Source organism: Tachysurus fulvidraco, chromosome 11 (assembly GCF_022655615.1).
Source record: "Tachysurus fulvidraco isolate hzauxx_2018 chromosome 11, HZAU_PFXX_2.0, whole genome shotgun sequence".
Classification (NCBI taxonomy): Eukaryota; Metazoa; Chordata; class Actinopteri; order Siluriformes; family Bagridae; genus Tachysurus; species Tachysurus fulvidraco.
In genome coordinates this window covers 17,734,208-17,750,186 of record NC_062528.1, presented here as the reverse complement: position 1 = coordinate 17,750,186, position 15,979 = coordinate 17,734,208, and the positions used below count along the sequence as shown (strand labels likewise).

General features: G+C 36.3%; 1 protein-coding gene across 1 annotated transcript; it reads left to right on the top strand.

The window, feature by feature from the left end:
- The first annotated feature begins 244 nt into the window (after positions 1-244).
- si:dkey-262k9.2 lies at positions 245-15,763 on the top strand. Its single transcript, XM_047820429.1, has 8 exons — positions 245-311; positions 8,866-8,917; positions 10,106-10,147; positions 10,292-10,318; positions 11,321-11,380; positions 11,572-11,640; positions 12,583-12,625; positions 15,099-15,763. Exons 2-8 carry the CDS (start codon positions 8,875-8,877, stop codon positions 15,139-15,141), a joined length of 327 nt encoding a protein of 108 aa, XP_047676385.1. The 5' UTR covers positions 245-311; positions 8,866-8,874; the 3' UTR covers positions 15,142-15,763.
- Positions 15,764-15,979: the final 216 nt, after the last annotated feature.

Here is a 15,979-nt window from a genome sequence, read left to right as displayed (position 1 = left end):
GCTTTCAATTGTATTGGGAGAGTCTAAATTGAGAAAAGCATACTCAGGGTGCCAACACATACTGTATCAGTGTGATTTAGTGTGCGCATGTTAGCACAGCACTGTGGTTCTTTTTGACCACTTACTCTCTATAACAGCCTTATTGGGCCAGAGCATTAGGTGATTTCCAAAAAAAGTGCACAGTGGTGAAATACACAGGACTACATGAGCTTGTCTTCTTCATGGTTGTGTGAATCCCCCACTTGCTTCTCTCGAAGAGTAAAAAGTGTGTGCATTTCCTGTTCCTGCTCTGTGCATGTTCTGAGGCTAACGTAAGTCTTTCTTACAATATTTCTATTTCTTTTTTCTCTTGTTTTCTGATAAATCATTTGATTTCAGGAGGAACTGTAGTTATGATTATGTGCTTAGCAAAATGTCAGACTTCTTTTAAAACCTCAGACAGTAATATAATTTCCCTAAAGAGCTCATTACTATGATTCTAAATTCATAGTGTCACAGCAAATCTTCTTTTTTTTCCTCTCAATACTGTGTGCTAATGAGTGTGGAGGTGTCTAGTCTAAACTGATCTGTCGGGAGTATGAGTGTTTTTATTGTGCCTTAAATACAAGTTTCCTAGCACATTAATAGAGTGGTTGCACTGTAGAGCATTGAAAGGTCTAGTTCAGAGTTTATTGATCATGGAATAATTAAGAATTTCAGAGGAAGAGGTAGCAGTACAAATAGAAAGGGTAAAAAGTAATAAGACTAAGACATAATGCAAATACAGATGTGGACATTGAGGAAGTTTATTATATGTAATTTTAGAAATAACACCCTGGGAGCCAAGCAGTTATAGGCAAAGTTATTTTATTTTACTATAACAGCATTGCCCCAAGTGTGTTATTCCTCTTATAACAACAATTTAAAATCTATTAATAAATAAACCATTGTCTTATTTTAATTTATTAGCTACAATAACATATAGTATGTAAAGTTAGTCAATGTTACAGAATATAAATGAATCAGGTTCATGTCATTACTTACAGTTTAGTAGCTATAAACATTTATCCCATAACAAATTCTAGCCTTTCTTTTTTTCTGTTGAAGTTACAGTAATATCGAGAAGAAAAAAGTCATGGTCTATGAATCACTTTTAGTTCCCTATTTTTGTGCATAAATCAGTGTTTGTCTATTCAAAAATCTTCACTTGAGTCAATGAAAAGCAGACCCAAGGGACGTTAACACTACGTGATGGAAATGTATATGTGTCACAATTTTTAATGAGAACAGGATGCTTACAGAGTTACTGAGAATGTAATATGTGCAAACATTTACAAAGCATGGGCATCTGAGACATCTTCTGTAAATGCGGCCCTAACAGAAACCTTCACCACATCAGAGATTATTTTTCTTTTAAATAACTTTTTATGCAGCTTGCTTATTATTATTATTTGGTCATTAAGGTGTTAGGATAAGATCCTTAAATTCCTGGTCTGATAAATCATGTTGTATTTTAAATCACATGAAAGGGCAGCTACAGTACATGTGTACCTGGTGAAGAGATGGCACCAGGATGCACTATGGGATGAAGGCAAGCTGGTGAGGCAGTCTGAAGCCCTGGGTAATGTTCTGCTGGCAAACCTTGGGTACTGGAATTTATGTGGATTGTACTTTGATTTATACCTCTTAACGCCGTTGCAGACAAAATGCACCCATTCATGTCAACATAATGTCAGTGTCTCTTTCATGCTGCCTGCCAAACTCCAAAAGATTATCAGAAATGGCTTGAGGGATACGCCAAAGAGTTGACTGTTGAATTGGTTGTTGAATTGGGCTCCAAATTGTCCAGATCTCAATCTGATTGAGAATCTGTCGGATGTGCAGGACAAACAGGTTCAATCCATGGAGGCCCCATCAAGTAACTTACAAGACTTAAAGGATCTGCTGCTAACTCCTTGGTGCCAGATACCACAGCACACCTTCAGAACCCTTGAGTCGATGCCTTGATATTTTGGAGCAGTTTTGGACAGGTGACTTTAACACCAAGGCTAATCAGATCATTGATGTTTAATGATTATAATACTCAGGTAGAAGAACAGCTTTCAAATCTTTTTAACTTTTTTTTCCCTTTTATTTTTGATTGTCTGTGTTTCACTTATAAGTGTGAGATGCTTATCATTGTGAGACAGTGGTTGAGCTGTTACAGTACATACAGTAGGGAAGTTCATCACCTTCACAGGACACATGTGCCTATAGCAGCAGCTTTAACCCATTTATCATCTCTGTATTTTCTCCTGCTACTGACAGAATGACTCTCTCTCTGTCATGTGGATTTTTATGTATGACTGCATTGATAAATTGCATAAACATTTTAAAGATTCTGTTAGTTAAGTTTTCTTTGTTTTACAGGTCAGAATCAGTACTTGCACCGCCGCAAACCACATGCGATTATTCTGCATTATTTTAACATGCCAAACGCTTTAGTTTTGGAGAACTAAAATCGCACATATATATAACTTTTTAACATTATCCATTGTCGTTTCAAGCTTAGTCTTCATTATTTGGTTTCTAGCTTCCTTGTCTACTAAAAACAATATTGTAGGTTACACAGCTTCTACTTAGTCTCACTTCTCTAGAACAATTGCTGTGCTATATGATGTGATGTCTCATTTGTGTGTCTTTTGCTGTCAGCAATATTTTTTGTCGGCAGGAAGTGCTTAATTTAGCAAAGTGATATGAAAATTTCTCTTATCTGCAAATTTTCATATCCTCTCTGACATGTGTCACATGAGATATGGTTAAGTCCTGTGGTAGGTTTGGAGTCTGAACATTCTGAACTTATAAAGCAGAGTTCTTCTTAATCAGTGTTTGGTTTACATTTACATCATTTAGCAGATGCCCTTTTCCAGAGTGACTTACATTTTATCTCATTTTTATATAACTGAGCAATTGAGGGTTAAGGGCTTTGCACAGGGGCCCAGCAGTGGGAACCTGGTAGATGTAGGAATTAAACTCACAACCTTCCGATTGGTAGCGCGACACCTTAACCACTAGGCTACTACATCCCACATGGTTCTAGCAGTTGAATGAAATGAGTCAAGATTCTGTACTTTCCCACATTGTTGAGCGTTGAATCCATATAAACTGAAGGAATGCCTGTGGAATTTTGATTGTATGCTGTGTGTGGGTGTAGAGGGGTTGGGGTTGGAGGGGGCACCTCCAGGGTTGGGGGTTCGATTCCCGCCTCCGCCTTGTGTGTGTGGAGTTTGCATGTTCTCCCCGTGCCTGGGGGGTTTCCTCCGGGTACTCCGGTTTCCTCCCCCGGTCCAAAGACATGCATGGTAGGTTGATTGGCATCTCTGGAAAATTGTCCATAGTGTGTGATTGCGTGAGTGAATGAGAGTGTGTGTGTGCCCTGCAATGGGTTGGCACTCCGTCCAGGGTGTATCCCGCCTTGATGCCTGATGACGCCTGAGATAGGCACAGGCTCCCCGTGACCCGAAGTAGTTCGGATAAGTGGTAGAAAATGAATGAATGAATGTTGAGTGCTGGCAAAATCGAAATAATATTAGATTTGATTCGATTAAAATTGTAGGGTTCGGTCAAGAAAACCTTTCTGTTATATTTCAGTTCAAATCTCCCAAATTGATACATAAATATATTACAAATACTAAAGTCTATGATGATATTTTCATGTCTTATATAGACACTGATATTTGATGTTTGTTGAAATGTTTGTACAGTATATACATCCACATCTTTACTTAATTGAAACTAATAACGACATCACTACCAACAACTAAACAAAACATCCCTAGCCCAAGCAGTATAGTCACACTATCATTAGTAGTCATAGCAAATGATCAGGCTCTAGGACTTACTAGTGATTATGGCAGATTAGTGTTGATATTTTCTTAATCCTGCTTCAGTGACACATCTAATAGATAATAGTGGGTGTAAAAAACATTTACAATTGGATTAGTTTTTAAAGAACTGGATGAGAAACTAGAAGTACATATTGATAGAAGCATGCATTTTGTGGGGATTGAACAAAAGATCTGGCTAATGGACTGCAAAGCACAGCTTTTCTGTTTATAACCTTTAATATTTGGAAAAGACATACTGTAGGCTTACAGATTTGGAACACTTGATTAAAAAATATATCAATCATGAATAGTGGTGCCTTTCTGTTGTTCCAGTGTATATATGTAATATCGTTATGCCTAAGCTGAAAGCTTGTGCTATAAGGTTCAGCCATCGTTTTTATATAATTATGATTAGATTACTGATAGGTATTAGACATTCCATTCAATACTTTGACCTCACTTTGCTGCAAATTATTATAAAATTGTGTACACATGGCCCATTGTTTAAGAGTTTTCCTGGTTCACTGATTGAGCACCAGTTCCAGCAAACACAACAACAACAACAACAACACAAAAAAGTTGCAACAAAGACCTGAAACCTGTTCTTATAATCCCTAGTAAGAAACAATCTCAGTGAACACATTCTGAATAGGTTGAATGCCAGAGTTCAATGTGAGGGCAACATGAAATGTAATGGAAGTATGCTATCATTTTTGGATACAGGCTTATCTCTGCATGGGCCATGGACACTCACAACTGACTCATGCATGGTCCACAGACAAGCAGGATTCATTTCCTTCTTCTCTGCATCAGTACACCTCGAATGAATAAACATATAGCTTATCCGCTTTTCTCACTGTGGTCTCTTTGTCCAGTCTGTATAATTTTCCCCCCCTTTATTTTAATGTGGCTTTTCTATCACTGCATCTTTTGAATAGCAGTCTTGCTTAACCAAGGTTTATTTTAGTAAGCCCTCTGTTCATGTTTTACCAAGATTCTACCACAGATTCTTATCGTTTCCAGCTACATCATGACTTCTTTGTATATGTGAATAATAGCGTGTGTGTGTTTGTGTGTGTTTGCATGTTTAGTAATAGAACCAGCAGTGTAACAGCTCAATCCTTTAAGAAACACATGGAAAGAATGTTGCATTGTAATTTTGCTTGCAAAATTTTACAGCAATTAAATGAACAGATGTTGTGATCCAAACAGATAAATATACAGATATAAAAAGGAGGTCTTGTTTATTGCTTGTTAAAAAAGTTCCATTTTTTTGAGAGGATTTTTCTTTAATTCAGGCCTTGAGAGGATTTTTCTTTAATTCAGGCCTTAGTGAGCAGTCAGATATGAAGCTTATGGGGAAAACAAAGCCCAGGTGCTGAGTGATTCATTTACAGCATTCGTTCGTTCATCCGTAACAACTGCCTGCATTAAATTAATTCATACCCACCTTGGGTTTAAATACAATACAAATACAGATATGGGTATTTGGAGCACTACATAGATAAAGAATACTGCTTGGACTTTTAGATTTTAGATTTCCATCCTATATATATATATATATATATATATATATATATATATATATATATATATATATATATAAAGGCACAAATTTCCAAGCTGGAATATCTCTTGATAGATATTGCACATTAAACAGTTCTTCCTTGCTGATCTAATCTCATGTTTTCTAGTTTTTACTTACTATCAAGCTTCAATAGTGATCTAGTAATGAGGGGGGTATTAGGACTGAAGCCAAGCAAGTGTGGAAACCAAAGAATGAGGCTGATTCAATTAGACAATTGATACAGTAGCTAGCCAGAAGATCTACTAGACGATATTAGTCAGTTGATACAGTAGCTCTGGCTTCAGGAGAAACTGTAATCGCAGTATCGGACTGTAGTGATAAATATTCCCAAATTGGTTCAGCTTATTATTTGACCCAAAGCAGCCCGTCTCACAAAATTGGATACCCATGGATTTTATTTTGCTTGCTGAGGTTATTGTTAGTGGAAAATTTGCCCTGGCAGTCTATGATCAGGAGTGTTTTTGCTGAAACGAGCTCTGCATTGTCTGATTAGTAAAGTAAATGAGCAACTCTCATTCACTGCAATGATCTGAAGTATGCATAGAAATTCTAAATTAGACCCGAAGTAGACACAAAATGAAGGATGCTGTTTTTCCTCAGTGCAGTTTTACAAGAAATACATTTCTGTCTAGACAATATATCAGATGTCATGCTTCTGGTGAAAATGGTAATTCAGATTAACATACCAAAAAGAACACAGTAATAGTATAAAACTGCCATGTTGTAACAAGTAAATAAGAAGATAAGATTAGATTTTTCTAGTTCGTTATTTGTGTTAATGGTCAAAAAATGAGTTTGTTTATACCCAAATATTTCATCTGAAATGCCAGATTTATTATTCGTGTTGTGATGACATAGTTACACATGTTTGTATTAACACCTTGGTTACGTCTGTGTTTACTTTGCTGGGGTGGAGTGAAAAATCAGTGGATAAAGCCTTGATGGGAATAGATGTGACTTCAGAGGACTGATTAGCTAGCTTTGTAGTGAAGAAAAAGTTTGTGGTGATTACTATTTTATAAACAAACAGACTACTAATTCATTCATTAGATAATTCATTCATTCATTCATAGTAAGAGCTTTGTCCTCATCATGGCATGTTGGACACGATGGGTTTCCCAGTTTGGAATACAACCTTCCATTGTTTCTTTGTTTTAGAAATACAATATACACATTTAGCATTACTTCTGCACCAGGTTTCCCAGGTCAGATCTGACCTGGGGTTACTGACTATGTAGAATTTCACATCTTCTCGGGGTTTCCTTTAAGTTCCCTAGTTTCCTCTCACTTCTCCTAAAAGAGGCTGAAGGTAAATTGAAGTGCATAAGTGCATGATGCCTTGCTATGGACTAACACTCCATCCAGAATGTAGGACAGTCTTATGCCCAATGTTCTCTACAATAGGCTCCAGATACACATTAACCCTTACTCGGATTAAACAGTTACTAATGAGAAAGGAACAGAACGAAATTATTTGAATATGTCAGTGTTATATTGCTGCCTTACATCCAGTAATTTGTATTGAGATACGGTACAAACAGACATATACTGTACAAACAAATTCCCATATTACAAATTAGCTTGATTTATATAGTGCTTTTGGGGACTTGGTGGTTTAGTGATAGCAAATTTGCTGTGTGGTTTTCACAGTTGAGATTGTCAAAATGCGGCTTTGTGTGGGGCTATGGATTTAGATTTATGACTCTAATGAGCAAGCCAGAAGACAGTGGCAAGAAAGAAACCTTGAAAGGAACCAGACTCAACAACACCTCTTCTGGGTGACTCCAGATAATTTGATTATGAGTTATTGTAAGCACACACAAAAATCACACACACACACACACACACACACACACACACACACACACACACACACACACACACACACACACACACACACACACACACACACACACACCAGCTCCCATAAGTCCTGAGTTCACTCTAATATATCCAAACACTATACAGCAACACTAGTGGTAGCAGCATGCATGGTGCAGGTGCAGTATGCCGTCGGCGTAAGTTCCTAACATACCACAGTGTTATGTTTTGCAACTTAACAAAGCCAATTGATGCAGAAATCCACTGATATCCATTAGCACCAGGATGTCGTGGTCGATACAATAGGCATCAAGAACAATAACCAGAATGAAGGAAGTTAAAATCTGGGAACTGTGCGGGTGAGCTGTCAGGCAGCAGAAAGGAAGCACCATTCTAAAATAGCCATCTGACGCTATAGTTTACTTCTGTGGTATTTTAACACTTCCATCATAACATTAAGGAAGAGGTAATTCCTAGCCATCTGCTTTAATAGACAATTGTAAAAACACCCTGGAAATAGATGTTCATTCCGGGCAGCTGTGAAGCCTCATACACATCTGTGTGGATTATTAGGAAGAACAGTTGGCACACGGAAGTAGAACTGTAAATGTGTGCGTGTCTGTCCTTAAATGTTTGTGTGTGTGTGTGTGTGTGTGTGTGTGTGTGTGTGTGTGTGTGTGTGTGTGTGTGTGTGTGTGTGTGTGTGTGTGGGACATGGAGGGTGTTATTCAGTTAAGGAAAACTGCCACAAGCTTAAGGTCATCAACACCTTTTGAAAAAATGGTCTGTTTGTCTTTACATTTTGAGTCAATGAATCACTGACTGAATCATTTGGTTCCACACGAATCACAAATCAACATTACTTAAAGCCTTGTTTTGTTTTGATAAGACTATGTAGGACCTACCCGTTTAACAGCCTATAATAATTAACTCATTTCCTTTAGACAAAACATGTTGACTGACAATCTGAGTAGGAAGTGAAAAACAAACTGTCACGTTTCAATGTAACTAATCTTATCTTATATGTAAATCGGTACAGTTAGTGTTTATGTGCAGCTAAGCATGCCAGCATGTGCTAAATATTTTTTTTCTTCTCTTTTTTTAAAAATGTGGTTGAAGTCATGTTAACATCCTGATATAAATAGTATAGTAGAGGGCTTATAGTGTTTTATGTAAAACCCCATCCTCCGTTTGGTCTGGAAACGTACGTTCATTTCTCCATGCCAAATAGGCCAAAAACAAACAACACACACACACACACACACACACACACACACACACACACACACACACACACACACACCCAATTCCTGCTGAGGGTGCAAGAACCAAAGATCAACATACAGTATCTCTCAGAGCCAGCATGCAAAATCCCAGAGATCGTCAGTACTCCTAAGTTTCCCATGGAACCAAAATGCTGCTTCCAAAATGTGTCACTGCCTGAAATTGAAGTGATCTAATATTATAGAATATAGAACAAGGCATGTTTACCAAGCCAGATCTGCTATTTGCTCATGGAATCACTTTGATTAAAAAAAAAGAAAATTATATTATGACACCTACCAGGTTGCTATGTAAAAATTTTATCTGAATCCTCTGTTTTCTCGGCAGGTGAGCACGATGTTGCGGTTACTCCTTCTGACTTTGCTTCTCACAGTTAAGGGTAGGTTTATTCTGTTTCTGCTGAATTACTGATATGTGCTAAAAATGTAATATATAATTAGATTTAACATAGCTTGTATTAGGCAGTTTAAATAAGAGCCCAGTATAAGAGCTGTGACAGTTCTTCACCTTCCTACACTAACTCTTTCATGTATAATTTACCCAACAGGCCTGTGGTAGAATTGCCCTAGGTTTAACTGGGTTTATTCACAAAGTGCATTACTATTTGTTGAGATTTTGCATGTTCTGCCAAGTGGGTTTCTCCCAGGTAATTTAGTTTACCTTTAACTCCAAAAAACATCTTTGTTACACATGAACACACACATACAGTTTGAACACTGTCTAATATGCAAATTCATTAGCAAACTACAGTCTATAGCACAAATGTATGAGTATCAGCATATGACAATACAAACAGAGACCTTATAATGAAATTCTACAATAGTTTACTCCCAGTAAGCTGACCAAATAAGTTAAACAGAGTACAGTACACTTGTACAGTGCTAATTAGCAATAAAAACAAACGCAAGAAAATCATCGATGGTAAAAAAAAAAGGACCAATTCTCTTCTTCACTCTCAGACAGAGTCTGTTCAACAGGCAGGGTCTAATTTCCTCAGTGTGTCTTCCTTCCTTTCTGTAATAACTGTACATCCTCGCTAATAGCATAGCATAACCAGGTTAGTGGGGGAAATTCTACATTGACATCCTTTATGAGATACTGTAATTACCCTTCTTCTGGGAGTTAGAATTTCTGGATTCTTCTGACAGTCTCAGTTTCAAGCAAAGTTTCTGGTTATGGTTATTAAGCTTTTTTTTATTTTTATTTTTTTATTAAAATTACTGAATTAAAAACTAAAACTTGTGAAAGTTGTGATATTGTTTAACATAAGGTACAATATTTTAATGCTAATATTAGTTAGAAATAGCAACAACCAGTCTACCAGAGAAAAGGTTTTGAATATGCATGAAAGCTATGGAATCAAAATAATGGGAAGTTTTTCCCACATGCATGTGCAGTACATGCATAATTAGGGTTGGGGCTGGGACGGCAGGTAGAAGACGGTATGGAGAGACTTCTAATTTGCATATCTATGTATATTCATAGATTCTGCATTTTTTTAAATGAAGGTAAGAATTAAGATGTTTTGACAAATGTCTAATTTATTCATTTTCTCTCATGTTCTCAGCTTCTGCAACAGACACTGATGGTTCAGGATACTACACAAATAGTAAGTTCATTTTTAACATCTTTTTGTTTGACAATCTGTTTGAAATAGTCTTTTTATGCCTGATCTAAATTTGTTCACAAATTAAAATGTGAGTTATTCTTTATTAGACAGTCTTGACTAATCAGACTATATTTCCACCCTCAGATGATGATGAAGATGAGGAACCACAAGGTAAGCATTCTTTGGTGCCACTATCAGATGAAGCATGAAGGCGGGTCATTACTGTAAGGTCAGCCATCATGTTAATTCCTGAAAGTAATCAGTTAGCTGCTCCCTGATGAACCCGGCTATCTGAACGCTGCTGTCTCTCATCTTAACATGCACTTTCACTCTTCATCAACTCGATGATTGCCTTGTGATAGAATCACTGAGCTGTTAAAATAAGAACTGCTTTAAACTGCTTCTAAAGTTGCAGAATTAGCATGAGCGGAATAAGGAACTGAGAATTCTGACTACTTTTAACACCACAAACAAGTACTAGGACGCATTACTAAAGCATTATACATGTTTGTTCAGGTTTTTGGTATACGATTGGGTGTGCTAATGCAATATACATGCACAGTATGTTAGCTGTACGGTGTGTCATTTATACTACATCACAGACTGATCCGTAGAAGGTTTAGATTTATTTTAAATACAAATCAAAGAGTTGTATTAACTCACTCATTCTAGTATGTTATTTTTTCTAACTTAAAACAACTTTACACAGCAATGTTTATGACTGATGCGTCTTATAAATCAGTGGTAGTTTGATCAAAGCTCAAATGAACACCCTTGGCTACAGCAAGGATGAAAAAGGAAAATGCTTAATTTGCCATAATCACGTCTCTGTAAATGTCATTAAATATCTACCAGCACTGAGTGGAGTGAAATTGTACAACAGCAGGATTCTGTAAAATATTGTGCTATATGATGCTTTGGTTTGGTTTAAACAAAGACGACAAAATGTAATTTTGTTACAGAAAGATGGAACATTTAGGGGGTCTGAGACAAATAATGGAGGCTATATAAACCTCTCTCAGTAGGGTCTTGAATAACAGATGGTACGAAGATACAATCTATGAGTCACAATAATCATTTTTATCACATATTATAACAGTGAAGTCTATTTCATGAATCTGAGTTTCGAATTTTATATGATATTTTTGTATGTATGATTGTTTTTCTTTTTAGGACCACATACTGCTTCAGAAGTGAGAAACGAAGTCGGAGCCCACAATGCCGATGTTGATGGTAAAAAAAAAAATTACTGACCATATTTACTGATACAGTATACCGCATATAAAGCCAAGCATTTAATTATGTTTTTGTAAAACATGGTACTTAATTATATATGATTTCTTTTATTCCTGTCTATTCACTGTTGACACTAATAGATGCAGCAATATCACTTTAATGTTCATATGTTCTGGTTTGTATTGTAGATGGAAGCACCACGATCATTATCATAGCAGCAGTGAGTGTGGTCGCTTTGGCCATTGTGGCTGTAATAGGTAAGAGAGCCATACAAGAACGTGTAGTCATTTCTGATCAGTACATCCAGAATACTACAGATGCTAACATTTGCACCGTGAAGAAGTCTTTTTTAAAAAGAATTTTTTAAAAATCCAGTCGCATTTGTTATCTTGAAGGCTGCTTTTGTAATTTTAATATAACTACATTAGAGCATCGTGATATGGCATCATATGTGTAGTGATATGGCATCATATGTGTAGTGAAATGGCATCAAATGAACACGCACTCAAGTTTCTGGCCCTAGAAAATATAAATAATTATACTGGCATTTTGGTGTATTGATATAACTGTAGGATTTTATCTCCTAACTTTTGCAGGATCAATTTAAGGGCAAGAGAAATAATATAGCTCTGTCACGGGCTGAAACCTTCAATACATCTGATGATGCTATTAAAACAGTTATAAATGTTTATGACATTCGTTTAATTCGACTTAGTAGAAAATGTCCAAAACAGGCTATTTGAATGGGTTTTCAGGCTGCCACATAATAATAATAATAATAATAATAATAATAATAATAATAATAATAATAATAATAATAATAATAATAATGCTTATAAGTATTTAACTGCAGCTACTTAATTACCACAAAAGAGTCAATTATAACTCTAACCTAGAGATCTGGGTTTAAAATTACATTAAAGCAGTTATTTATTTTGTTTGTACCTGACTGCAATAATTTCTAAAAATGTGAATTCTGCTTCTCAAACTGTGCACAATGAATGAGTAGCACTTCAACTCTGACCAGGCAATTCCTAAAGATGCATGAATTAATGCAAGCTGTAAATGTAAAAAAGTTTTAAAACAATATTCACAAATAGTTGTATATAACGTTACCTTATTCCTGCAAAAACTTTATAATTCAAATGGCATTTAATTACTTACAGAAAAGTTTAATCGCTATCCTTTTCCACCCACAGCTGTAGTTCTCTTCACACGTCATTTGCAGAGACGGGAACAAGGGTGAGAACCACTTTGCTTATTTATACATATATATCTCAGTATAACTGAGGGTGTTGAGGACAAAACCTGTCACTGATGTACTGTAAGGTGGAGGATGATTAGCACTTACTGTACTGTGCCAGACAAGCTGTATGCCAGCTATGCAAAAAAAAAAAAAAAAAAAAATATACATATAAAATATATAGATGTACCTGATAACCTGAGGCTTATAAATGTAATTAACATTGCAAAGGCTTGTGGCTCAGTTTAAAGCCTATTAACGTTAAATGTCAGTATAATGTATTTGTAGTCAGCTGAAATGATAATGACAGCTTAGATCAATCATTTTTCTATGGCCATTGTTACTCTGTGTGTGTGTGTGTGTGTGTGTGTGTGTGTGTGTGTGTGTGTGTGTGTGTGTGTGTGTGTGTGTGTGTGTGTGTGCGCACGTATTATAAATAATAAGCATTTGGCAATGTTTTCATGGTAAAACAAAACACCGAATTGAAAGGTTAAAGCTAAGTTGAAGCTAAACCATTTTTATTGTTCTCACCTGAAACACCGTTTCAATGAGCTATGCCTCCGAGCATCAATGTGAGCTAGCACATGTATTAGGTGACACATCACTGCCCAGGTTTTGTGAAAACAAGGCAGGAGCAGACGAACAGGAACAAGATGAGACCTGCAGCACTGCGAGAACGTGACTCCCTGTGCAACACAGTAAAATGTTCAAAAGATTACAGCAGGCCACGCTGAGCTGAAAACCAGTCGTGTAAATCATATCTGATGGATAGCAACAGAGTTAGGACCGCCCAAACCAGTTAACCTGGGACTGAAAGAATAACAGTGCTGAAGAAAAATATCGAAAGAAATGAAAGTGGAAGCAGCTAGAGCATTTCTTTTCTGAGTGCAGCTTTAAATTGATGATTTAGTCAGAAATTCAATATGAGCAATGTTACTCTTAATGTACTGTGTAAGCGTGGTTTAATATCAGAAATTTGCTGCTTTTGTTAGAACTACAGGTCTAAAACTGTGCAAACTGTGGATCTAATTCAACACACACTTGCCTCAAGATACAGTCATATCCACTAGTGCATCTAGCTTTCTATCTTGATACACCAAACAAAGACAAATAACCAGATAGATAGATAGATAGATAGATAGATAGATAGATAGATAGATAGATAGATAGATAGATAGATAGATAGATAGATAGATAGATAGATAGATAGATAGATCATTACCTAATTCATTTTTTATATCTTATAAAGCTGTCATTCTTTGGCTTTGGATTTCTTTGTCTTTTTATGTTTTTTTTTATGTTTTTTTTATGTTTTTTTTTTTTTTTTAATTCTCACTTTGCTCTTTTATCAAGGCTAAATCCTTTTGCAGGATTATAGATTACCTCTAGGGAATGTTGTTTGCTGAGCATGGGTTTTTTCTCTCTTCTTGTTGAGAGATAAGGAGTCTGAAAAGTGCCTTAATCTCACAGCAACCGGGGCTCTGTGGATCAACACTGAGCCTGCCAGGACATGGCGGTGTTTCTAAGCACACTAAGCTAATACAGGCACAAAAAAAAAGACAAATTATAGCAAAGAATTAAGTACATAACCATACAATGCTTCACATGTACTTTGGACAACTTGAGGACCACCAAATACGCATGACCTCCAACTGCTCAGGAGTAGTTCATCAAAGGGAAAATGAGCACAAGTTTACATGGTTTGAAGGAAAACCTTGTATACCGGGGTTGTTTGAACAGCCTGAATATGTCACTAGTGTCACAAAGAGGGCTGTTGAGTCTCATGTTTTCGGAGCAATAATTAAATGTTTCTCTATTCAAATGTCAAAAACGGAGCCGCAAGCACAAATGATGCTCTATGTGCGTAACCTGAACCACATAATACTAGTGCAAGCTAATTCACACAATGTGGTCAAAAGGTTTATAGGTACATGGGTTTGGAAATTGTCAAATTACCACAAGTTAGGTCCTGTTACTACACTTTCAGCCATCTTTGTTAAAATGTAAAGGCATACTGTGTATTTTTTAGGTATGTTAATGTGCCTATGTCTGATTGGCATAATTAAAGATATCAGGGTTACAATTATGCATGTTACACAAAGGTTAAAGACATTTTAAACAAACATAAACCGTATTTCATAGCTTAAAGTATATTTATATAACTTGAGTCATGGATGTTTCACAACATTAATTGTAACTATAAATGAATAAATGAATCAATTTTAAATGTTGTGGATGTTCCTGGTGTTCTTTAGCAGAAATAAACCCACCAAAATCCCAGGTCAGCTACTCCTGAAGGATCCAAGTGAGCACTATTTCTAGATAGGTTACTGGGAATGCTCTGTCTTTGTTTGGGTATCTAAACCAGACTCACTTTGATCAAGGTCTCAATGACACACTGTTAGGTGTTCAAGATTTGTGTCAGACTCAGATGTCTGACAGAAACTGTTTTTTTTCTCTCTCTCTCTTAAGTGTGTACAGTGTCCCAGTGGAGCAGGGCCAGAAATGCGTCTAAACTTGCAGTTCTCCACTTCTGCTTGTGGGATCACATCAGGGACACCTCAACACAAAAAACACACTGTCATGTGTGGCCAACTCTTCTGCCCTGGCTGCCCACTAATACCTGCTGCAAAACCCCTTCATTCCTCAACCTGCTATAATGCCAAAACAGGACCATTTTCTTACTGTCATCACCTTTTGCTAGTTTGTAGAAGAATACCATGGACCAAAGAACGATTCCTGCACCACTGATGCCATTTGTTTCTAATAGAGACATGGTGTCATATGTCATATATATGTGTATATATATATATATATATATATATATATATATATATATATATATATATATATATATATATATGTGTGTGTGTGTGTGTTATTTGCTGCAGGTTAGCCCTCATGATTTTTTATCTAGTCCAAATCAGATGCACTTTAAGCACATGTTGTTAGTCAGAGCAATCAGATAAACTTCCTACAACTTTTCCATTTATGGTAAGCCAGTTTTTTTGCATATTTTCCAACTACCCTCATGCAGAATGTCCACGGTATTCAAGCGAGAACAGGAAAAAATAAAAAACCTTGTAAGATGTGTAGGGCCGAACTGGATTAATAAAAAAAGAAAAAAAAAAAAAAAAGTAACCTGAAGGTGACTGAGAAACTATAGGGATAGAAAACTGACAGCTCTATTTTACACCAAAACATGTTGTATGTCTTTTATTTTTTTGTGGATGGTGCTTTTTAGCACAAATGAATTCTCTGGAATCACATGATTTGGAGGGTCCAAGAAGGCACTATTTCACCCAGGGAATCTCTGACAGGCATAGCTTTATACATATATGTTAAACTGACTA